The sequence below is a fragment of the Erpetoichthys calabaricus genome, chromosome 6 (assembly GCF_900747795.2).
Source record: "Erpetoichthys calabaricus chromosome 6, fErpCal1.3, whole genome shotgun sequence".
NCBI lineage: Eukaryota > Metazoa > Chordata > Cladistia > Polypteriformes > Polypteridae > Erpetoichthys > Erpetoichthys calabaricus.
Window position 1 is genome coordinate 211,838,110 of NC_041399.2, and position 26,635 is coordinate 211,864,744.

Consider the following 26,635-nt stretch of genomic DNA (forward strand, 5'->3'; position numbering starts at 1 on the left):
CCATTTTTTCTATTATAAGGATGCCACAAATTCACACCAGCGTCGGCGTAAACTACGTGAGTAAAACGTTAAACACGATTATTGTGGTCCATAAAGCAACCAGTGAGTGCGATGTACGAGCCGTAGTGTGCTTGCTGTTCGTGCTGGTAATGTTAACATTTATCTTCTTACTATTTAGCATTACGTGATTAATTTAGCGTAAATTCTTCTAATCCATCTTAATAAAAGGACAGCTATCCATGTGTGAGTCATGTCCTCCCGACTGATTTTATTAATTTATTATGCATTTTTATGTTGACTTGCCTATAAGCTGCCTGTGTTACTTTCTATGTGTTTTGTGGGTGGTTCCTTAAGAGGCGGGGCCACCTGCCAATCACCACCAGGAACTGCCCTCCACCCTATACACCCAGAGGGGTCTCCCACAGTTCCTAGTGGTTCATTGTGAATACTTTAGGGCAGGGGTCCCTAACATTGGTCCTGGAGGGCTGCAGTGGCTGCAGGTTTTCATTCCAACCCTTTTCTTAATTAGTGACCTGTTTTTTGCTACTAATTAATTTCTCTTAAATTCATTTTGTTTGATTTGCTCTTGGGCGGCACAGTAGCGCTACTGCCTCGCAGTTAGGAGACCCGGGTTCACTTCCCGGGTCCTCCCTGCGTGGAGTTGGCATGTTCTCCCCGTTTCTGCGTGGGTTTCCCCCCACAATCCAAAGACATGCAGGTTAGGTGGACTGGTGATTCCAAATTGGCCCTAGTGTGTGCTTAGTGTGTGTCAGTGTGCCCTGTGGTGGGTTGGTGCCCTGCCCGGGATTGGTTCCTACCTTGCTCCCTGTGTTGGCTGGGATTGGCTCCAGCAGACCACCGTGACCCTGTGTTCAGATTCAGCGGGTTGGAAAATCGATGGATGGATGATTTGCTCTTGAAGACTCAGACCCCTTAATTGTTTCTTTTTCCTTAATTAGCAGCCAAACAATAATGAGATACAAAATGAGCCAAAACAAGAACAGCAAACTGTGACCATCATTCAATATTTGAAAATAGAGCAAGATGAAGGTCTCAGGAATGCTGATCTGCTAAAGTTCCCTAAACACCCATCCATCCATCCATTATATAACCCGCTATATCTATATCTATATCTATCTATCTATCTATCTATCTATCTATCTATCTATCTATCTATCTATCTATCTATCTATCTATCTATCTATCTATCTATCTATCTATCTATCTATCTATCTATCTATCTATCATGGTGAATATAAAGTTTCTTAGAAGCAAAAATCAAAAATGTCCATGTTCATGTGTTGCACATGAAGTCATCCCGTTGTATGTCTTGGGTGTTGTAAAGTTTGCTTGAAAAACACATTAAGCTCTTGGCCACATTGGTATATTACAGGTATTGACTAGCTGCTATATAATTATGTTTTTTGGAGGAGAAGGATATTTATGGCAACAAGCAAGTTGTAACAGAGGATGGATGTGAATGGATGAGAATCCCGGCTGGGCTGGTCAGTGGTTCCTTTCCTGGACAGGGAAGCCGTTATAGTGGAAGCACCAAGGGAGACGGCCTCTTGGTGTCACTTTTTCCCCAGTAAACTGGGTACCAGCATCCTTCTGGTAATGGCTCCCATTTGGACCTGCACAGGACTACATATGAGAGCTGTAGTTCTGGTTGGCATCCCTGTTGGGATCCTTGGATGTCACTGAAGGGGGCTGTTGGGAGCAGGCTGCCCTATCAAGGAGAGGCTCCACCTGACCTAGAAGTGCTCTGTAATGGTCATAAGGCTGAACCAGACATGTTCCCAGGTCTGGTCTGTAAAAGAGCCACTCCACTTTCCCTAGGTGAGTGAGAATCGAGAATGGAGTTGGACAAAACTCACCCGGGAGGAGTGAAGGAGTAGACAAGAAAGAGAGAACTAATAAAGAGAAAGGATTGTGAAAAGAGAAATGTGTACAGAGGCATTCTGTATAATACAAAATATTATATTTTAGACCCAGGACTGTGTTTGGAGGAGTTACATCAAGAGCCTGGGGGCTGTGAGATGCCTCTTACTGGTCACACAGGTGAAAGCTAATAAAGTGGTCACTAAGTGTAAATAGTTGTGGTACGCATAGTCAACTCAGCAGAAACAAACTTCACACTAAAAGAAGTCAAAGTGTGGATGCCTAAAAATGTGTAAATGCATTAAAATGTTAGCCTTGTCAGAAAACGTAATCTATGTATGTTATATACCATGATTTATATATCTGGAACATTAAAATGAATGGATAAAACAGGCATAGGAAAGGAAAAAAGTATACACAATGAAGAAGTAAAAGCATTTAATGATTCTTACCAAGCCCCACCAGAGAGCATCGGCATAAGTGTCAAAGTCCTGGCTGTGGTTGGGACTTCCAGTAGGTGAACTCGTGATATCCATGACGACGTCGTCTTTCTCAACAAGGTAAACGAGGAACGAGGCAAGAATGAGCGACAGAAATCCAATGTACCAGGCTGTGATCAGCTCCTGAAATGAAGAGAGGACCGTTTTTACAACTAGAACCCGAGAGACTCTTTGCAGTCCCCAAGCAAATGATTGAGCTCCATGCACACAAACCATTAATGTCCACCGTGGCAGTTGCACTCAAGTGGGATTGGGGACTTAACTGTAGTTAACCGTTTTGAAAGCCATAGCATTTTAAATATTGGTTTATTTACTTCATGAAAGACATGTGAAGGCAAACAGAATGTTAGGTTATATAGCGCCTTGATGTGTGGAGCACAAGTCACAGGAGGATCTGCTTTATAACACACTGGTGAGGCTTCATCTGGAGTCCTGTGTGCAGTTCTGGTCTCCAGGCTACAAAAAGGACATAGCAGCACGAGAGAAGGTCCAGAGAAGAGCGACTAGGCTGATTTCAGGACTTGGACAGCAGACAGGCTTGGGCAGATTTGTGGCAAATGACAATTAATGTCAGTGAATGTAAAGTGTTATATGTAGGAAGTAAAAATGTGAATACACGATAGGAGGTCTGAAAATCAAAAGTTCATCCCGTAAGAAGAATTTAGGAGTCGTAGTGGACTCGACAATGTCAATGGCCAGACAGTGTTCAGAAGCCATTAAGAAGGTGTGAGAAGCAACCCGGACACAGACAGACGGACATTGTGTTTGCACACAACACACGTTTATTATACAATATATACAGTATTTAGATTTGCACAAACCCAGTGCCTCCAGCACCAATCCCCCAAAGTCCAGGCCTCTATCTCCAGTGCCTGCCTCTTTCAGGCTGCCTGCACTCCTCTCCAACAAGACTCTTGTCCACCTCCTCCCTGTCTGCAGGGAGGAGGCCCCTTTTATGCACACCCGGATGTGCTCCAGGTGCTTCCCGACACTCCTCCGCTGACACTCCCCTGTGTGGCGAAAGTGCCGGCTGCGCACCCGGAAGCCCTCCAGGTGTCCCCGTTCTTCTTCCCCCCAGCACTTCCGGGTGTGGCGGAAGTCCTGAGGTCTAGGGCTCTCCAGGCACCGGGGCGCCACCTGGCGGTGACCACGGGCCCCTACAGGATTGGGCTTCCAAGCCCTGCACCCGTGGTCCCCAACGCAACCAGGGCAGTCACCCCCGCGTGGTCCGGAGGAGCCTCTCGGGCGTCCCGGCTGGGTACCACCCCCAGCAGCGTGCCACAAAGGCTAACAGAATGTCAGGTTATATAGCGCCTTGATGCGTGGAGTACAAGTCACAGGAGGTTCTGCTCAAGCTTTATAACACACTGATGAGGCCTCATCTGGAGTCCTGTGTGCAGTTTGGGTCTCCAGGCTACAAAAAGGACATAGCAGCACTAGAGAAGGTCCAGAGAAGAGCAACTAGGCTGATTCAAGGAGTACAGGGGATGAGTTATGAGGAAAGATTGAAGGAGTTGAACCTGTTAACCATTTAATGTCAATAAATGTAAGATGTTACATGTAGGAAGTTAAAATGTGAGGTTTGAATACACAATGGGCCGTCTGAAAATTGAGAGTTCACCTTATGAGAAGGATTTAGGAGTTGTAGTGGACTCTAAGCTATCGACTTTCTGACAGTGTTCAGAAGCCATTAAGAAGGCTAACAGAATGTCAGGTTATATAGCGCCTTGATGCGTGGAGTACAAGTCACAGGAGGTTCTGCTCAAGCTTTATAACACACTGGTGAGGCCTCATCTGGAGTCCTGTGTGCAGTTTTGGTCTCCAGGCTCAATAAAGGACATAACAGCACTAGAGAAGGTCCAGAGAAGAGCGACTAGGCTGATTCAGGGCTACAGGAGTTGAATTATGAGGAAAGATTAAAAGGGCTGAGCCTTTACAGTTTAAGTAAAAGAAGATTAAGAGGAGACCTGACTGAAGTATTTAAAATTATGAAGGGAATTAGTCCAGTGGATCGAGACTGCTATTTTAAAGTGAGTTCATCAGAAACATGGGGACACAGTTGGAAATTTGTTAAGGGTAAATTTCGCACACACATTAGGAAGTTTTTCTTTACATAAAGAACGATAGACACTTGGAATAAGCGACCAAGTAGTGTGGTGGACAGTAAGACTTTGGGGACAGCTGGCGTGCTGGATGGCTGTGGTCCTTTATGATGCTGCTTGTCTTATGCAAGCACCAATGAAGGTAAATGTCTTAAATGGCAGGGAGACTCTTGCCCATGATGTGCTCTGCTGCCTTCACAACTCTCTGTAGTGATTTCCAGCTGCTGGCAGAGCAGCTCCCATACTAGACGGTAATGCAGCCCATCAGCAGACTCTCGACACACTCCTGTGAAACTTTGAGGTGATGTTGGCATTCATGCCAAACTTCCTCAGCCTCCTCAGGAAGTAGAGCCGCTGGCGAGCTTTCCTGACCACAGTGTCTATGTGAAGGGTCCACGAGAGATCCTCGGTGATGTTTACTCCGAGGAACTTGAAGCCTTATAACCCTTTCAACTTCTACGCCGCTTATGTAGATGGCCTGGTGTTCTCCACCTTGTTGTTTCCGATAGTCCACGATCATCTCCTTGGTTTTGCTGACATTAAGAGACAAGTTGTTATCCAGGCACCAATTACTCAGTGCCAGCACCCTCCTCTCTGTAGGCCGTCTCATCGTTGTCAGTGATAAGGCCTATGATGGTTGTGTCGTCCACAAACTTGATGATGGTGTTTGTGCCGTGTTTTGCAACACAGTCATGGGTGAACAAGAGGGGGCTAAGCACACAGCCCTGCGGCGCTCCTGTGTTTAAAATGAGTGATGTCAATATAAAATATAAAATATAATATTTTTATTTTTTATTAAAAAATATTAAATTATATTAATATTAAAATATAAAATAAAATATGTCATTATGATAGCATTTGATGAGAAGAATTCATAATTCATTGCAGAATTAAGGTATTTGAGGGTTCCTCTACCAGTGAGTATGGTTTCATGCCAAGAAAGAGCACCACAGATGCCATGTTTGTTCTGAGGATGTTGATGGAGAAGTTTAGATAAGGTCAGAAGGAGTTGCATTGCGTCTTTGTGGACCTGGAAAAAGCAGATGACAGGGTGACTGAGAGGAGCTGTGGTATTGTATGAGGAAGTCAGGAGTGGCAGAGAAGTACGTAAGAGTTGTACAGGATATGTTTGAGGGAAGTGTGACCGTGGTGAGGTCTGTGGTAGGAGTGACGGAGGAGGTGGGATTACATCAGGGATCGGCTCTGAGCCCTTTCTTATTTGCAATGGTGATGGACAGGTTGACAGACGAGATTAGACAGGAGTCCCCATGGACTGTGATGTTTGCTGATGACATTGTGATTTGGAGCGATAGTAGGGAGCAGGTTGAGGAGACCCTGGAGAGGTGGAAGGTCAGTAGGACCACCACGGCGAAATACATGTGTGTGAATAAGAGGGAGGTCAGAGGAATGGTGAAGATGCAGGGAGTAGAGTTGGCGAAGGTGGATGAGTTTAAATACTTGAGATCAACAGTACAGAGTAATGGGGATTGTGGAAGAGAAGTGAAGAAGAGAGTGCAGGCAGGGTGGAATGGGTGGAGAAGAGTGTCAGGAGTGATTTGTGACAGACGGGTATCAGCAAGAGTGAAAGGGCAGGTCTACAGGACAGTAGTGACACCAGCTATGTTATATGGGCTGGAGACGGTGGCACTGACCAGACAGCAGGAGACAGAGCTGGAGGTGGCAGAGTTAAAGATGCCAAGATTTGCATTGGGTGTGACGAGGATGGACAGGATTAGAAATGAGGACATTAGAGGGTCAGCTCAGGTTGGCTGGTTGGGAGACAAACTCAGAGAGGCGAAATTGCGTTGGTTTGGACATGCGCAGAGGAGAGATGCTGAGTATATTGGGAGAAGGATGTTAAGGATAGAGCTGCCAGGCAAGAGGAAGAGAGGAAGGCCTAAGAGAAGGTTTATGGATGTGGTGAGAGAGGACATGAAGGTGATGGGGGTGACAGAGCAAGATGACGAGGACAGGAAGATACGGAAAAAGATGATCTGCTGTGGCAACCCCTAATGGGGGCAGCTGAAATAAGAAGATGAAGAAGAAGAAGAAGAGGGCTCCTCTAGAGTGCCTCTTTGTCTTGCACAATTTGGCTCAAAAACTAACCAGCACATCGTCATCTCATAACAGGCTTAAATTTAAAGTTTGGAATTTTTTTCCATCCAGCCGTATTAGTTCTAGACCGTCCTCAAAAAAACTGTGACACACAGCCACACACACACCCATCATCGAGACATCGATGTTTTCGGTATAAGGGGAGCCTAAAATGTTGAGATCCGTCGAAAACACCTTTACGTCTGTCACTTTATATGGTGGATTGGTTGAAAGGGGTGGGACTTGTTCCAGTTGGGTGGGAGTGGCCTTACTGGGCGTCTCCTCTGGGCTGTGGAGAAAAAATGGGTTACTGCTGGCGACAGAGCCCCCTCTCATCCTGGAGTGGTGTTAGCCTACCTCATTCAAGCTGATCTGGGGACCCCTGGACACATATGTGTGCCAGCAGACAGCCATGAACGCCTGGAATTCACACTGCCTTTAGGACATGTAAAAGAGGAAAATACTGCAGCCAAAATGGACAACCTGAAGTGACCTCTGTAAGAGATGATCGGCAGCCCAACCTGGCCAGGATGTGGGAAGGCACCTTCTTTAGGACACTGCCTCCCCTGAGATGCTAGATGGCAGCTCTCCGGGATTACAGTGGTGTCCCAGAATCCCGCAGGGCAATATGGGACTTGGAGTTCTTTATCTCAATTCTTGCTGGGATCCATGGGTACCGCCAGGGGATGCTGTGGAGGACTTGTACGAGACGAGGTTATTGCCTGACCTGGAAGTGCTGGCAGGCCATGTGGGCGGAAGACTAGAAAGTATTTATGGGTTGGCCAAAATAAACGGAACCACCTTAAATCCAGTCGGAGCTTGCTGGGAGGAGTGGAAGAGAAAAAGAGACGGAGAGAAACACTTGTGTGCCTTGTTACTTGTGGCTGTGACGGTGGAAAGCACTACGAAGGGTTTTCCTCAAAATGAAACAAATCATTGTGCTTTTAATTTGTGCCAAGTGTCTGTCGTGTTGGGTTTGAGGAGCAACAGTGCCCTCTAGTGTCCACACCTCTCAGCGGTTAAATACGAAAGAATTAACTAAATGTGTCATTTACATTTACAGTTTAAAGGATTAGTGACATGCAAGTGACAGAATAAGTAGGTTAGTTACCTTGCTGTGTGCATATATGGCTGAACCTAAAAGCTTCCACGTTCCTCCCCTCCTGTCCATTCGAAGCATCCGTAAAATCTGTAGAAAACGCAGACTTCTTAAAGAGGTGGCCAATACATTCCCTTGGTTTCGTACTGCCACAACTGGCACTGAGGCGATAAGTACAAAGATATCTGCAGGAAAGGAAAAATAAAAGTTAATAAATTAGGTCCTTAAGTTGGTGGGGGGTAATATTAGGGTGACCAGATTTGCTCTGAAAAAAAAAGGCCCCTCTGAGAAAGTCGGGATTGTGGGGTATCTCGACTTTACAGTCTTGTATGCAAACACATTTACGCTCCTCATGCACATGCCAGCTCTACTGCTGTGATCTTGCACAGTGTTACCCGAGGGGCCCAAAGAAAGACATGGAGACCATAGATGGCTGGCCAAACAAGCCAAGACCTTCTACTGAGATCTGGCAGCTTGTGGCCACAAATAAGAAAGCTGGGGCCAGTAGTCTCCTATGTAATCACCAGGGAGCAGCACTGATTACCACTTTGTACAGTATATTGTTGATCTCCACGGTATTATTATTATGAGTGTTTAGAGTTAATATATAAGCATTCTTTCTCATTACATGCTAAATGCATTCATACAACCATGCATGCATTAATATATATTTGTAAATTGGTGGCCTTCCCCTGGACAGTTATGCCACCTAGTAATTATGAAGTAATCCACCTTAATAAAAGGAAGAGTGTCAGTGTGTCTATGTATCTGTATGCCAATCCGTTTGCTAGGTCTCTGTCATTCCAACAGACGGTAAACATTTGTAGAAATAAAATGCATTGCATTTGTCACTCCAACAGATGGCGCATCACAAACATTAACTCATCTTTTATGAAACCCACACAAAATAGCATATGACAGAGACATATGCGTTGCATTTTTCATTCCAACAGATGGTGCATCACAAACATTAACTCATCTTTTATCAATCCCACAGAAAATGGCAAATAACTGAGACATTTACATAAAATTTGTCATTCCAGTAGATGGCATATCACAAATATTTGTGGTAATGCATTGCATTTGTCATCTCAACACATGGCATATCAGAAACATTTGTAGTAATAAAATGCATTGCATTTGTCACTCCAACAGATGGCACATCACGAACATTAACTCATCTTTTATGAAACCCACACAAAATGGCATATAACAGAGACATATGCTATGCATTTTTCATTCCAACAGATGGTGCATCACAAACATTAACTCATCTTTATCAATCCCACACAAAATGGCAAATAACTGAGACATATACATTGCATTTGTCATTCCAGTAGATGGCATATCACAAACATTTGTGGTAGTGCAATGCATTGCATTTGTCGTCTCAACAGACGGCACATCAAAAACATTTGTAGTAATAAAATGCATTGCATTGTAATTCCAAGATATAGTGCTTTACCTTTTATGAATCTCATACACAATGGTATATAACAGAGATATATACATTGCATTTGTCATTCCAATAGATGGCACATCACAAATAAAATGCATTCCAATAGATGGTACTCGGCCAATGTTAACACTGAGGCCTACGCTGACCAATTAGATGGCAACCCGTCTTAACCAGGTAGCACATCTAGTCCACCTTAATAAATGGACAAGCGTCTGTGTATGTGTGCACTCGTCCAGCTACTATGTCTCTGTTATTCCCACAAATGGAATGGCACATGGCAAATGGCACATCACAAACATTTGCAGTAATAAAATACATTGCATTTGTCATTCCAGTAGATGGCACATCAGAAACATTTGTAGTAATAAAATGCATTGCATTTGTAATTCCCTGAGGTAGGCTGGCACCCTGCCCGGGGTTTGTTTCCTGCCTTGCGCCCTGTGTTGGCTGGGATTGGCTCCAGCAGACCACTGTGACCCTGTAGTTAGGATATAGCAGGTTGGATAATGGATGGATGGATGGACATTTGTAATTCTGTAATTCCAACAGATGGTGCATGAGCTTTTATGAATCCCATACAAAATGGCATATAGATAGATAGATAGATAGATACTTTATTAATCCCAATGGGAAATTCACATTCTTCAGCAGCAGCATACTGATACACGGAGCTGCTGAAAAGGCTGCCACTATAACAGAGACATATGCATTGTGTTTAGCATTCCAACTGATGGCACATCACAAATAAAATGCATTCCAATAGATGGTGCACAGCCAACATTAATGCTGAGGTCTACATTGATTACTTAGAATTCAACCCGTAGCACAGGGTAGCACAGCTAGTCCACCTTAATAAATGAACAAGTGTCTGTGTACTGTATGTACTCGTCCGGCTGTTATGTCTCTGTTATTCTCACAAACATTTGTAGTAATGAAATGCATTGCATTTTTCACTCCAATAGATGGCTCATCACAAACATTTGTAGCAATAAAAAGCATTGCATTTGTCACTCCAACAGATGGTGCATCACAAACATTTGCAATAATGCATTTTATTTTGACAAATGTTGGTGATGCGTTATCTGTCGGAAAGACAAATGCAATTAATTTTATTACTACAGTATATACGTTACAATACATACATTCCAATAGATGGTGCAAAGCAAACATTAATACCGATGTCTACGTTGATTATTTAGGTTTCAACCCATCTTAGATGGGTAGCACAGCAAGTATATTTATAAACAAATAAGCAGGCAGCAAAGCAAACAAATTAAGAAATGAATTTACACTGTAATTACCTAAAATACACAAAGGCTTCCTGGCAAATTTCAGACGCCCTCTCCATCCTTTGTATCTGCAGCAGCAGCCTGCAGCCCAAATCCTCAAAGCAAACTCTGCTCCAAATATGAAAATGGTGAAGGTTTCCTAGTAGAAAAATAAATAAATAAATGTGTAGCCCAAATGTATTTTTGCGATTCTTATTTCATTTTTGAAGGGATGAGGGCTGCGGTCTAAGAAGGTTCTAGATGGACATAAAACAATGCACTTTACAATAGGAGAACAAAACCTTAACAAATTTTAGACAGCTGCGGTGGGTTGGCACCCTGCCCGGGATTGGTTCCTGCCTTGTGCCCTGTGTTGGCTGGGATTGGCTCCAGCAGACCCCCGTGACCCTGTTGTTCGGATTCAGCGGATTGGAAAATGGATGGATGGATGGATTTTAGACAGACTGGACAGATGCAGTTGATTCTCCAGACCCCTTCCCTTTCTACACACTTTATTGTGTCATAGATTTCATTTTAAATGGTGTCACACACGTGCGCATGGGAGGCAGCTAAAGGGCTTGAGTGAGGGCAGTTCCGAGGCATACCGAGATGTGACAGAGTGCACTGACTCTTTTTCTCCCTTTCCTGCAGACCATTCACGGGAGATTCCACCTGGCCCTCTTGACGTCACTTCCGGGACCGAGCCTATGGAAGGAGACCTTGCCGGCACCGGCCCCTGTGATGTCACGTCTGGGCTCGAACCAATGGGCTGGGCTTCTGTACATCACCACAATGAATTTTAAATGAAACAGCTCCGATGCAGTTGAAGTGCAGACTTTCAGCTTTAATTCAGTGGGGTGAACAAAACGATTGCATAAAAATGTGAGGCAACTAAAGCATTTTGTGAAGACAATCCCTTCATTTCAGGGGCTCAAAAGTAATTGGACAAATTAAAAAACTGGAAATCAAATGTTCATTTCTAATACTTGGTTGAAAACCCTTTGCTGGCAATGACAGCCTGAAGTCTTGAACTCCTGGACATCACCAGATGTTGGGTTTCCTCCTTTTTAATGCTCTGCCAGGCCTTTACTGCAGCGGCTTTCAGTTGCTGTTTGTTTGTGGGCCTTTCTGTCTGAAGTTTAGTCTTCAACAAGTGAAATGCCTGCTCAGTTGGGTTAAGATCAGGTGACTGACTTGGCCATTCAAGAATTTTCCACTTCTTTGCTTTAATGAACTCCTGGGTTGCTTTGGCTGTATGTTTTGGGTCATTGTCCATCTGTATCATGAATCAATTTGACTGCTGTATTTAGTTGGATTGAAGCAGACAGTATGTCTCTGAACACCTCAGAATTCATTCGGCTGCTTCTGTCCTGTGTCACATCATCAATAAACACGAGTGTCCCAGTGCCACTGGCAGCCATGCACGCCCAAGCCATCACACTGCCTCCCTCCACCGTGTTTTACAGATGATGTGCTATGCTTTAGATAATGAGCTGTTCCACACCTTCTCCATACTTTGTTCTTGCCATCATTCTGGTAGAGGTTGATCTTGGTTTCATCTGTCCAAAGAATGTTTTTCCAGAACTCTGCTGGCTTTTTCAGATGTTCTTTAGCAAAGTCCAATCTCGCCTTTCTATTCTTGAGGCTTATGAGTGGCTTGCACATTGCAGTGCACCCTCTGGATTTACTTTCATGCAGTCTTCTCTTTATGGTAGACTTGGATATCGATACGCCGACCCCCTGGAGAGTGTTGTTCACTTGGTTGGCTGTTGTGAAGGGGTTTCTCTTCACCATGGAAATGATTCTGCGATCATCCACCACTGTTGTCTTCCGTGGACGTCCAGGTCTTTTTGCGTTGCTGAGTTCACCAGTGCTTGCTTTCTTTCTCAGGATGGACCAAACTGTAGATTTTGCCATTCGTAATATTGGAGCAATTTCTCAGATGGGTTTATTCTGTTTCTGCAGCTTAAGGATGGCTTCTTTCACCTGCATGGAGAGCTCCTTTGACCACATGTTGTCTGTTCACAGCAAAATCTTCCACATGCAAGCACCACACCTCAAATCAACTTCAGGACTTTTATCTGCTTAATTGATAAGGACATAACGACGGACTTGCACACACCTGCCCATGAAATAGCCTTTGAGTCAATTGTCCAATTACTTTTTAGCCCCTGAAATGAAGGGATTGTGTTCACAAAATGCTTTAGTTGCCTCACATTTTTATGCAATCGTTTTGTTCACCCCACTGAATTAAAGCTGAAAGTCTGCACTTCAACTGCATCGGAGTTGTTTCATTTAAAATTCATTGTGGTGATGTACAGAACCAAAATTAGACAAAAGTTGTCTCTGTCCAAATATTTATGGACCTAACTGTAATTCCATCTATCCATTATCCAACCCGCTATATCCTAACCACAGGGTCACGGGGGTCTGCTGGAGCCAATTCCAGCCAACAAACCCCGGGCAGGGCGCCAGCCCACCGCAGGGCACACACACACCCACACACCAAGGACAATTTAGTATCACCGATGCACCTAACCTGCATGTCTTTGGACTGTGGGAGGAAACCCACGCAGACACGGGGACAACAGGCAAACTTCACGCAGGGAGTACCCGGGAAGCGAACCCGGGTCTCCTAACTGCGAGGCAGCAGCACTATCACTGCGCCACCATGCCGCCGTAAGTACTTAATTAAAGGTCTGAATACTGATGTGAGTAAGAAATTTCAAATTTTAATCTTTATTAAATTTGCAAACCTTTCCAAAAACATGTTTTCACTTTATCATGATGGGTTATTGACTGGAGTTTGATGGGCAAAAATGGCAAATTTATCTATTTAAAATAAATCCACAACACAATAAAGTGTGCAGAAAGTGAAGGATTCAGAATCCACCATTGAAAAATATGAACAGAAGCTCAGAGAGTCGGCCATTTTAACTGAAGGATAATAGCTATGTGAGGATTTGGTGGTGTGTCTGTTTCCAGATGAGAATAACAAAGAAAATCGTCATTTTATCTTACTAGTATGAGGAGCCAGTCTGCAGAGTCCTCTTCATATTCCTTAAAGGTCGTCAAGATAGCCAGAATTAAACATCCGAGTACAATCAAAAACCTGTAAAAGAAAAATTCTGTTATAATTACGAGACTGCAGCACCTGCTGTTCTAAAACTAAATTGTATCACTTATCAGTTGAACAGTTAATATTTCACAAGGAAGCTTCCAGGCTACTAGAAGATCATGTGGAATCGTATATAAAGACTTTAAAAATGTCATTATCCTAAATTGTATAATGTTGAAATCGAAGCTGGGCTTGAATTTCACGTGGAAAAGAGAGGGGGATGTAACAACACACAGTGGAGAGGGGTGGGGGATGCTTTTATGACTTGGGAGTTGTCACATATGAGTGTCAAAGGGTCTTTGTAATACCACAGCTGGGCAACAGGGGGCGCCACCGCTAACTGCATTGTCTTCCTTTGCCTCCACAGTACTGAGAAACCGCCCAGTGAGGGTAACTGACTCCGCCCCCAGTCCATAAAAGCCCTGCCTCCCAGAAGAAAGCGTCACTTGTTAACCGGAGAGCCAAGAGTAACAAGAAGCCTTGACAGGCAGAGCTTTTCTGTTAAGAACGCCAGAAGGTGACATTTCTTTCTGTGGTCATGACATCGAGTGCCATTTTTTGAAGTAAACGGGGACAGCTGGGATGGCACCCCAACATTTATTGTTGTTACCAGCCAGTGCAGGACCACAGTGTATATAAAGAATGATACAATTATCATGGGCTTCCTGCTTTATCTTAATATACTTGATTCACAGAGGAACTGGAAAATAAACACTGCTTAAATGCAATACAAAAAACAAAATCTCAGACATCATCATATCATCGTCACATGGACTACTAGTTACTAAGACAATTCGGGATTGTTTTCATTCGCACAAATGCTTCTGAAACAATACACAGAAATCTGTGTCAGGGTTGTGACGTTTGCATTAGTGAACATGGAGAAGACTTTTGCCGGACAATACTGCTAATCGGTGAAATTCGTCAAAGCGTTTTTTCCGCAATGAATATGTTGTGTTCGGCGATGAAGGTGTTTGGAGAATATATTCCTGGAGACGCACCATGCCGCAGGCTTAGACAAATATTTTCTTTTTGCCACGACCCATGATGCCTTGCAAGGCCAGCGTGACATCACGGAGTTGTGGCAGCCGGGCGCAGAACTTTCATGCGTACTGTAAGGTTGCTGCCCATCTGCTTTGCCGATGCATAATACGATAATAAAAGAGAATACTTGCAATTTCTTAATTTGAGGGGTAGATGAGCTTCTCATAATGAGAATAATACAAGAAGAATAATACAAGTATTGCCGCCTACATACTGTATAAGTGTTTAGTAGGGTCTGGGTGGTCTCGTGGCCTTGGAACCCCTAGAGATTTTTTTATTCCTCCAGCCCTCTGGAGTTTTTTTTGTTTCTTCTGTCCTCCCTGGCCATCGGACCTTACTTTATTCTGTATTAATTAGTATTGCCTAATTTTATTTTTATATTTTTTCTTTCTTCATCTTGTAAAGCACTCTGATCTCTATCATTTGTATGAAAACGTGATCTGGAAATAAATGCTGTTGTTGTTGTAAGGATGGTCCCTGTGCACTTGTGTATATGTTGTGACAGTAGGGGACGCTGTCGCACCTCCTAACCCGCAGACAATACGCCAAAACACCAGGTCAAATTCTCAATGATGAATTTATTATAACAAAAGCACCTCCACCTCCACTATAATCACAAATAACAAATCCTCCACTCCTCCCAGCAGCTCTGTCGCACTCCCTCCCAACTCCGGCTCAGTCTGCTGGGGTTTCCCACAGTCCTTTTATATTCCTTGACCCAGAAGTGCTTCTGTCCCTCAGTCCATGTGATTTCATAGCACTTCCAGGTCAGATGGGAAACTCTCCTTTTCTTCAGCCTGGAAGTACTTCATGTCTTCCATTCCCATGTACTTCCGGGCTATAACAAAAACAGTTGTGCCTCCCTGCAATGTCTCCTGGTGGCCCCCATGGAATCCAGCAGGGCTGTGCATCCGAACTCCATTGTCCATAATGCCCTGCGGGAATTTGGGGCACCTCTATGCTGCAGGAAGGACTCCCTATAGCAGCCTGGGGGTGTTGGCTGGGATAAACTGCCAGCCATCCCTCACAATGTCTATCAGTCTCTGTGCAGCACCACATGGCTAATTTGAATGCATAATTAGCCATGTGCAGCCGCTTTGCTAAACCAGTCTTAAAAGTGGCTATCCCCTTCCTCCCATCAGTATCAGAACCTGTTAAATAACAATAATACTAATAAAAATAAAGAAAGGTTTATTAATATTTACGAGTTTTTAATCTTCTTGATGGAAGAAAAAGTGTAAAGTTTCTGCGCAGATGGATCAGAAATAATAAAGACATTCCTGCTGTACCCAGTGCTGCAAACGGCAAACAATGAAACAAACCAGTCCCAGAAATTGCAAAGTGTAGGGGGCTAAAAGCAACTGGGTGGGCAAGCCAACAGTTCAAGTCATTGACGATCGATTAATGGTCCCTATTGAAGTTTAGCGCGGCTCGATTGATTGAAGATCCATCTAAGGCGAATCCCCTTGGAGGGGAGTGGCTCAAATGATTGACAACTGATGATTAACATAAATCAAATAGAAGCTTTTTGGGAGGGGGAATGGCTTCTGAATGGGTGTGGCCTGGTCATCATCCCGTCTGCATCTTTTGTTCTTTGAGGCACAGTGGCATAGCGGTTAGCACTGCTGCTTCACAGCTCAGATCACATTTTTGGACACAATAATCAGTCCAGCTTAGTCAGCAGACGCTTCAATAGCCCCCTGGGATGACTAAAAGACCACTGTACCATTATAGTTCCCTCGAAACTGGTTCACTTCCTCCTTCTACATTTAGATAGATAGATAGATAGATAGATAGATAGATAGATAGATAGATAGATAGATAGATAGATAGATAGATAGATAGATAGATAGATAGATAGATAGATAGATAGATAGATAGATAGATACTTTATTAATCCCAAGTTGAAATGCACATTTACATCAATGCATTTCACGCAGTTAGGGAAACTTTCCGAACATTTTTGTGATTTCGCCAAACATACACAGCGAAACGAACTTGCAGTTCTTTGCTCTTCACTACTGACACTTATGAAGAGTATTAGGATTGTTGTGGTGTGAAATATTGCATATAAGTTGATAAATATTTTGTATGTCTTTATTTGTAACTTATAACATTTATCATTGATAAGAACAGCAATGGTTTGATGGTTAAGAACCCAACACTGCAAATTTTAGAACTGAGTCTCTTTGTAATTTTATGGCAGGTTTGGGGGAACTGCCTGAAACCAGTTTGGCAAGTGGTCCTGTGCAGGACTCTTTCAATCAACCCCCACAGGAAAGCCAGAATGCCTAGCTGGCAAGCATCAGCTCAACAAACAGTTGGGTTGGGGGTATAGGGAGTGTGTGAAAGGTATTGTGTGCCCCCATTGGTTTAAAGTTGCCTTAAGCCATTAAGTACCATGACACCCTATTGGCTGTAGGGTTTGGGCAGAGACTGTATAAATTTGATTGCTTTACCCCTCCCTCTCTCTTACAAACATCACCATGAAGAAGCATCTCTCTGTCACACCATTGCCATGAGGAGCACAACCTGGCAGCCATATTGAGACAGGCATGACCAACTTGACCAAAAATGAGGCCTTAACTAGAGACATTTAAAATAACTACAAGTCTGTGTGCTGCCTGAAACTAAACATCAGCATTTATCAGGTTGTATGGTTACCAGTGTTCACTTGTATTTTGCTTATTGTTATTATTTATGAATTTTATCAATAATAGATTATTTAAAGTGTAACTTAACTCCTGCTTGTCTTTAACTACACCTAATTGTCTGAGGTTATAAATGTAGAAGGGAAGGTGGGGAGAAGTTATACGGTACAATACCTTAGAAACAATAGTAAGTCTGTGAGATCTGAGACATTCTGACAAAGGCTACATATTAATAATACAAAAGGGGAAAGTAGAGCAAAATAACACTCTACCAAGACAAAACAAGGACTAACAGACAAGTCACAATAAGTCAAATATCAAATGTCACACGCCTGATGCTTTAGTTTTCCAAATCCTTCAAACCTTTCTCATATACAGCACACCTCAGTCCTCAGTCGTTCGCGGATTCTCCTTCCTCCTTAATTGTTAACGGAAACCGCAAATATCCTCCACAATTTTTTTAATGGCTTTTTTCGTGGCAATACTGTACTGTACAGCAGTGTTTCCCAAACTTGGTCCTGGGGCCCCACTTTGGCTGCAGGTTTTTGTTCCAACCGGATTCCTAATCAGTGACAACAACCTGATAACACACTGATCTCATTTAATTAGCTGGTATTTTTTTTCTTTTATTCGACATTCAGAAAAGTACAGCATCATGATTTTTACATTCATAAGACATTTAGAAACATTTCTGCTTTTGCTATAGATTTAAATGCTTAACTCTCTTTTGTTGATTTCATTATATTTTGCCCTTTCTCTGTGCAGTTTTCACCCTTCCTTGCATCTTAATAATGACAATTTAAAATGAGCAGAGCAGACACGCTGGCAAACAACACTGAAAAATCAAAGGCTGCAACTACTTCAGAGTCAGACCCACTAATTACTAAATAATGGATTAATTAAACAATTAGAATACCTAGAAAAGTAGAATGAAAATCAAGATGAAAATACTGTTAAAAAGAAAAAAATACATTATTCCTATATAACTGCTTGGTACATTTGAATTTTTTTTTTTTTTGCAAACTTAGTTTTCTAATTTCTATATTGTTCCCTAAACACAGAACTTGGGAAATATCAGTTCACTTAATTAGCCCAGGAGTTCAATTAAAAAGAGAATCTGGTTGGAGCAAAAACCTGCAGCCACAGGGGGTCCCCAGGACCGAGTTTGGGAAACACTGCTGTAGAGAGAACACAAAGCAACCGTAGAGGAAAACGCGGCTTGGGATGATGAAAGTAGCCAATCCAAGAGCGTTATTCATTTCTCCTTGCTGCTGATTGGCTGCTGCCCTGTAACGCATCTCCGGCAGATGCAGCCCAGCATTCCCATATCATAACAGTTTACCACGTGTAGCTCTCTCGAGGGTTGCACCGAGTGTTCTCGTGTTTTTCGTTTTGTTCTTCTTAAAGACATAAGATGCCGCACAAACGCCCTGCATCTTCTAAGGCTTCTGGCAATGAACCGAAGCACCAGAAAAAGTTTAAGACACTCCAGGAGAAGGCTGAACTACTGGATTTGCTCCGGGAACTAAAAAGTTATGCCACAACTTCCCATCACAATGATCTTCAAGCCTATCAGTTCCACCCGGGGGGGTAAACGTTAACATTATACAATGATATTGTCTGTTGTATGTTACATTTTTTAACTTGCACTGCATTTTTATCACTATTTAATTAATATTGTTTTTTATCAGTATGCTGCTGCTGGAGTATGTGAATATCCCCTTGGGGATTAATAAAGTATCTATCTATCTATCTATCTATCTATCTATCTATCTATCTATCTATCTATCTATCTATCTATCTATCTATCTATCTATCTATCTATCTATCTGTCTGTCTGTCTGTCTGTCTGTCTGTCTGTCTGTCTGTCTGTCTGTCTGTCTGTCTGTCTGTCTGTCAAGAACAGCCAGCAGTAGAAGAAGACCCGTCAGAAGATTCGACTCCTCCTGAAGGACCTGAAGAAGAGACTCCACCTGAGGAGCTGTAAATCCTCTGCTTTGCTGTGCAGTCATTATCTTCACTACATACCTTCATCGTACTGCACAGCTAATTCATCATCATCATCTTCAATCAATATCATTCATTGTTGGTGAGTACCCGTACATTTTACTGTATTTTTATTAAATTAAATGATTAAGTATTTACCCTACTTATACCAAAGAAAATGCACTTGCATGAATTCCAGTACATATAGGGGTAACATTGGGATTTTACATTCTAGCACTGCGGGAGACATAGCAGTACAGTACTGTACAGTATATATGGTTTTACCTTTACATTCTTGTTTTTTAGGGTAATGTATTAAGCCTGCGGTTGGCTGGCACCCTGCCCGGGGTTTGTTTCCTGCCTTGTGCCCTGTGTTGGCTGGGATTGGCTCCAGCAGACCCCCGTGACCCTGTAGTTAAGATATAGTGGGTTGGATAATGAATGGATGTATTAAGCTGAGTTTGAAATGAAATTAAACAGTCTTGAGGGCATATTTTGGGTTTAAACTACAAAAATAGGCATTTTTTGACCACATCCAAAATTTGCAGTTTTTCACAATTCGCGAGTTTCGGAGGTCGACTGTAATAAACTGCTGAGGTCCAAAAGCTGGTACCAATGCCAAAGTTCAAATTTGACTAATTCTGGTGTTGCTATCATTTTCAAATATGAGTCACTGTTACAAAAATATTTAATACCAGTAATGGCATACTGTACGATGACGTGCATTGAATACACTTAACTTTCTCTGTACGTTTATCATTTGTGTATTCAAAGGTTGATGCGCTTGCTGCTTCCTGAGCAGCTCTTCTTTTCTCCACCCTAGCGGCCCGCTTCTTCTCTTCTTTCGTCTTCATCTTTTCGTGTTAAAACTGATTAAGTCCGTGTTGGTGTTGCAATTACTTAGTACGTTTTCTTTAATTTTTCACTTAAGCTGGCACTTAAGTCTTCAATCAGCCTCAAGAATTGAAGATGTGAGTTCCAAAATCTGCTAATTACACCTTTTGGTAAAATTTAGTGAACACGTGATTGTGACTTTTCATGCAGTTGGTCATCCATCCATCCATCCATTATCCAACCCGCTGAATCCGAACACAGGGTCACGGGGGACGGCTGGAACCAATCCCAGCCAACACAGGGCACAAGGCAGGAATCAATCCCGGGCAGGGTGCCAACCCACCGCAGGACACACACAAACACACCAAGCACACACTAGAGCCAATTTAGAATCGCCAATCCACCTAACCTGCATGTCTTTGGACTGTGGGAGGAAACCGGAGCGCCCGGAGGAAACCCACACAGACACGGGGAGCAGTTGATCATGCGCCGAAAATATTTTTGAGCTTCAAAACCTGCTAATTGCAACAGTGTAGCGCTATAGTTTTAGGGATTTAGTTTCAAAAATTTGCTAAGTACGGACCCAGATTTTCCTATTTATCTCCAAAATTTATCTTTTGATTTTGGAACTGAGCTTTAAGCCCATTACAATAACGGGCGCTAGAATAGTAGTGCATAAACATTAGTAGGAACAGTCTATATTAAATGGCAAAGGACCGTCTATTTTCTGTTACAGTAATACTGGCTTGTATGTGGCTGTAATATGCATCACTGTATTGTGTATCTTTAATTTTCTTTCACAGCAATACGTCTCTCCAGCAAGAATTTTAATCTGTGCTGGCATGCAGCTGATTATTGTATGTATGGCGTCTCCCCAGCAACAGATTATATGTTCGCGAAAATAAACCTACTTTTAAAAGTCATCCTATTGTAATATCATGAAAATTCGTATATTTAGGAAAACACTTTACACTTTACCGGGCCAAGTTTGTTAATCGCAAATCTGACATCATCAGAGTGAACACTTGCACAACAACAAACACTAATCCCACCTCTTTGGGGAAGCTGGTCTCCGCGCCTCAGTACACGATTGGATTTTCATGCATTATGTTTTAGATCTTACCTCATTTACTGAAATCCGATTGGATTGGCCGTGCGATATTTTATAGGTCCCGCCCTCTCTGTCTTGTGTGACGCATCAGGCAGCCTTTGAAGTATCGCACCGTGCCCCGCGCAGGCACACTTCACCAGAAGACACACACACACGGACACCTGGACGCACACAGGGGTTTTATTAAAGAGGATATGAAGAGGTAGGGGAAGTGACGGCGAAGGTGGTAGGGAATGAGAATAGTGCCCGTACACATGCGCCCGCTGCCGAGAGTTGATTCTACAATAAAATACTGTATATACTCGCAGATAAGTTGGGACTTGATTTTAACGTATAATTTCTGGTATTTTATAATGTCGGTCTTATAAGTCGAATGCGAAAACTTACACTATTGGTCCAAGAGATTATGACATGCTAACGCCTGCCCACCTAAGAGAGTAACCACGGAGCACGCAGCCTTTTGTTTCTATGTGGGTGCGGCAATGCGCCATATCAGCGTGCGGTCCTAACCCCTCCCTCTCTCTCTCTATTGTGCCTACATGACCACACGGTAATACCCGAATTATTCCGAAGCAACATTTGCACCGATTTGTGTTTCACACCCTCATACACCTTTATTGGAACAGCATCCCTTATCTATGATGGAGTGTTCGATCAGAAGAGAATATGAAGCTGGTTTTAAATTAAATGTCGTTGAAGTACCGAAAGAAATTGGTAACTGCACTGCTGCAACAAAATTCAATGTGTCTGAGAAACTGGTGTGAGATTGGAGGAAACAAAAAATAACAAAATAAATAAATAAATAAATAAGTCGGGGTCTAATTTTATGATCGATTTTTAGGGTTTCAAGACGCGACTTAGATAGATAGATAGATAGATAGATAGATAGATAGATAGATAGATAGATAGATAGATAGATAGATAGATAGATAGATAGATAGATAGATAGATAGATAGATAGATAGATAGATAGATAGATACTTTATTAATCCCAATGGGAAATTCACATTATCCAGCAGCAGCATACTGATACAATAAATAATATTAAATTAAAGATTGATAATAATGCAGGTAAAAACAGACAATAACTTTGTATAATGTTAACGTTTACCCCCCCGGGTGGAACTGAAGAGTCGCATAGTTTGGGGGAGGAACGATCTCCTCAGTCTGTCAGTGGAGCAGGACGGTGACAGCAGTCTGTCGCTGAAGCTGCTCCTCTGTGTGGAGATGATCCTGTTCAGTGGATGCAGTGGATTCTCCATAATTGATAGGAGTCTGCTCAGCGCCCGTCGCTCTGCCACAGATGAAAAAATTGTCCAGCTCAATGCCAACAATAGAGCCTGCCTTCCTCACCAGTTTGTCCAGGCGTGAGGCGTCTTTCTTCTTAATGCTGCCTCCCCAGCACACCACCGCGTAGAAGAAGGCACTTGCCACAACTGACTGATAGAACATCTGCAGCATCTTATTGCAGATGTTGAAGGACGCCAGCCATCTAAGGAAGTATAGTCGGCTCTGTCCTTTCTTACACAGAGCATCAGCATTGGCAGTCCAGTCCAATTTATCATCCAGCTGCACTCCCAGATATTTATAGGTCTGCACCCTCTGCACACAGTCACCTCTGATGATCACAGGGTCCATGAGGTGTCTGGTCCTCCTAAAATCCACCACCAGCTCCTTGGTTTTGCTGGTGTTCAGGTGTAGGTGGTTTGAGTCGCACCATTTAATAAAGTCCTTGATTAGGTCCCTATACTCCTCTTCCAGCCCACTCCTGATGCAGCCCATGATAGCAGTGTCATCAGCGAACTTTTGCACGTGGCAGGACTCCAAGTTGTATTGGAAGTCCGATGTATATAGGCTGAACAGGACCGGAGAAAGTACAGTCCACTGCGGCGCTCCTGTGTTGCTGACCACAATGTCAGACGTGCAGTTCCCAAGACGCACATACTGAGGTCTGTCTGTAAGATAGTCCACGATCCATGCCACCAGGTATGAATCTACTCCCATCTCTGTCAGCTTGTCCCTAAGGAGCAGAGGTTGGATGGTGTTGAAGGTGCTAGAGAAGTCCAGAAACATAATTCTTACAGCACCACTGCATCTGTCCAAGTGGGAGAGGGATCGGTGTAGCATATAGATGACGGCATCCTCCGCTCCCACCTTCTCCTGATATGCAAACTGCAGAGGGTCAAGGGCGTGTTGAACCTGTGGCCTCAGGTGGTGAAGCAGCAGCCGTTCCATGGTCTTCTATAACATGTGATGTCAGAGCAAAAGGCCGAAAGTCATTCAGCTCACTAGGACGTGATACCTTTGGGACTGGGGTGATGCAAGATGTTTTCCAAAGCCTCGGGACTCTCCCCTGTTCCAGGCTCAGGTTGAAGATGCACTGTAGAGGACTCCCCAGCTCCAATGCACAGACCTTCAGCAGTCGTGGCGATACTCCATCTGGACCCGCTGCTTTGCTGGCACGAAGTCTCCTCAGCTCTCTGCTTATTCTCTTATACGTGAGTATATACGGTAATAAAAATCATCAACCTGAAAGCGGACAATAGAGGTCATGTAGTATATGCGTACCAAATTTCAGGTCAATAGGTCAAACGGTTTGCGAGCTACAGGTGAGTTCAAATCCTGGACAGACAAACGGACAGCCACGGTAGCGTATTAAATAAGAAGACAAATGGGATAACTGACTCTTGGAAGAAGTAAATTAAACTTCCTCTTCAATGAACGTAGCCGCTAGACGCACCACGTGTTCGTTTTCTAACTTTGTCCCAAATTTAAGACTAGTTTTAGGTAATCAGACTTGTCAATTGAAATGTATTATTTCTGAATTCCTATATAAACAGCATTTGTTTTGTTATTTTCATTGTCATGCAAGCACGCTAGAGGGTCGTCTCCCAGGTAAGTAAGCAATGCCACCTCGGGATGAGTAACAGTCTGGTCTCCTTCTTCAATCACAGCCTCGAGAAGCCACTCCTTGAGGGCATGGAAAAGAACGAAGCCCCACCCCTTCCGGTCCTACCCAATGTATGAGGATGGTGGCATCTCACGTTTAGATGTTGACCAGGCTTTTACACTACCCCAAGACCAGGGCTTCATCCTTCTAAGATGTCCGACAGAAAGGACAATCGGTTAGCAAGATGACGCACATTGAAGTGCTCGAGTTTTTGTTATTGGACGTTCCTTTTTTTTTAGTTTGAAATTAAACAGGGATTGGTACCCCCAAGCAGCCTATTTAGTCCTGTGGCATCATTTCACCCCTAGTGCATCATACTTGCCTGAAGCAACTACAGAGCAGGCTTAAGTGTTTTTCCAGCGTCCAGACGAAGCCATGATGACTGATGAAGCTCATGTGCTGTCACAGGCGTCCCTGACAAGCGGGCACATCTCTGTTGCAGTTTCAGTGACACGAGAGCAAATCCATTATAATCCAACGTGAAGACGCTAAACGATGATATATGACCCTCCTCTGACTCTTAACTGTGCAGCTTTTCGGTATGTCAGCACTTCTTTATTTATTTATATATTGTGAAAAAGCTTTCCATTTCAGCTAGGGGTTATAATGGGCTAAAACAAGCACTTAAAGGGCATCACAACAAGGATGGAGTTGACAAGGACAATCTAAATAGAGCGCTAGTTGGTATGCTAGTGTGCCTGGGCTGCCAGGATGTGGTAACTCGTATTAATGTAGAAATGACCATGGAATTAGATTATCAAAATGACTGAATAGCCATGCAAGATGGAATACAATACATAAGCCAGGTGCCAGCATGAGGGGCTGGAGAAAAGCCTGCTTCAGAGTCAGAAAGTTCACAGACACGGCTGTAGGTCACTGCGTTATTATAGGAGAGATCAGCAGTGGCGGTATTCGATAATGATATAAGGGGTCACGTGCGTGTGCATGGGAGACGGTTTAAGGGCTCAGGTGATTGTAATTCTACACCAAGGGTCCCCAACTCCGGTCCTGGAGGGCTGCAGTGGCTTGCCAACCCATTTCTTAATTGGTGGCCCGTTTTTGCTGCTAATTCATTTATCATAATTGCCTTGTTTTCTTAAGATTTGTTCCCATGAATTTCTTCATCGTCCCTCTGAATTGCTTCATTTCTTTCCTTAAACATGTACCGCTGCCCTGAGAGAACAACTAATCCCCAGGATAAGCACGATTAGAAAACTGCTAGTGTAATGCAGTTCAATATATAAAATCTATCAGGCAACGTGACCAACGCTCGTCCTTTTATTTGATTTCCCCACCACCAGTCCCAGCTTAGCATTAACAACAAGCCATATTACAAAATAAAGAAGAAGCAAAAGAATAACACATATATTATCTTTCATTAAAAAAAAACCAAACAAACAAATACATAACAATTGAAACCCCCCTTCCTGGTTTAAACGCGTAATGTTCATAAATCAGAGAAACCAGTTCGACCAAATGGGATTACTGTCCTTATTGTGGAGGGCAAAGAGAAACCCTACTGGAATACGCCGGCCGTCGAGCCGATAACAACAAAGTTCAATCCTACCAGTCCAAGTATTCCGGCGAAATCAAAGAAAAAAGGTCCGTCTTCAGAGACGCGTCTCCCTTGTGTCGCTGTATCTTCAAAAAAAAAGAACTTGTTCCAGCAGATATTTTTACTTGGCGCTACCTCGTCTCTTCACTCCACCACAAGATGTCTCCCTTTCTCCCCTTCTTTTCCGGTTTTTAAGTTCTCACCACCAACCGCCCTGACCGAGTTATGACCTCCCCCTTAAAGGTGTATTTACAGTATTCTTCTTCCCTGCAATGCACCCAAAGAGGCAGCAAACTGCCCACGGAATAAAGCACATGTGGCAACCGCTATAAACAGAAATGAAATGTGAAGTGAGGGAGCCAACAGAAGACCAACTAAGTCAGGGCCTCAAACTCCAAACCAATTTCACTCCAACCAGTTGCTTAATCAGGCGCCGAGTCTCGTCGTTAATTAAACCCGTTCTTTAATTCCATGGTTTGTTGCTGCTCTCATTGTGCAACAGCAGACATTTCCGAAATTGTTGATTTTCTCTTTTCTAAGAGCGCACCGTTAAAATGTTTTGGTGACCTGAGCAGATCGACATTCCCGAGACCTTCACCTTTCTTATATTTTCAGATATTGTATGATGGACACCAGTTGTTTTGGCTCATTTTCTATCTCACTATTGTTTGGCTGCTAATTAACTCTTTCAGGGCTGATGTCAACTTTTGTCAAAATTCAGGAGAAGAGGATGGTAATCAGCTATAAACTGCAACAGAACTCACTCTTCCATTTTAGTTTGACTCTCTTTGCTAGAAATAAAGTTACATAGCTTTGTTGATTTAACCTCGAGTCCCTACACGTGCTTGAGTAGTGAAAAGCAAACAACCTATAAAATGGCACCGACATCTGACGAGAGACCAAAGAAAATGTGCCAAGCAAAATACTCCATGGACATTTTACGTAATTTCATTCAATACGATTCTGACTTGTCGAACTCCGAG

General features: G+C 43.2%; 1 protein-coding gene across 1 annotated transcript in view; it reads right to left on the reverse strand.

Moving 5' to 3' along the window:
* Positions 1-26,635, reverse strand: part of kcnq3 (potassium voltage-gated channel, KQT-like subfamily, member 3) — a 279,579-nt gene that overhangs the window by 82,792 nt on the left and 170,152 nt on the right. Inside the window, exons 2-5 of the mRNA XM_051929023.1 lie at positions 13,425-13,515; positions 10,437-10,563; positions 7,689-7,861; positions 2,334-2,504 (exon numbers count right to left, since the gene is read on the reverse strand). Coding sequence (XP_051784983.1) covers positions 2,334-2,504; positions 7,689-7,861; positions 10,437-10,563; positions 13,425-13,515 — 562 coding nt within the window. The remainder of the gene's footprint in view (positions 1-2,333; positions 2,505-7,688; positions 7,862-10,436; positions 10,564-13,424; positions 13,516-26,635) is intronic.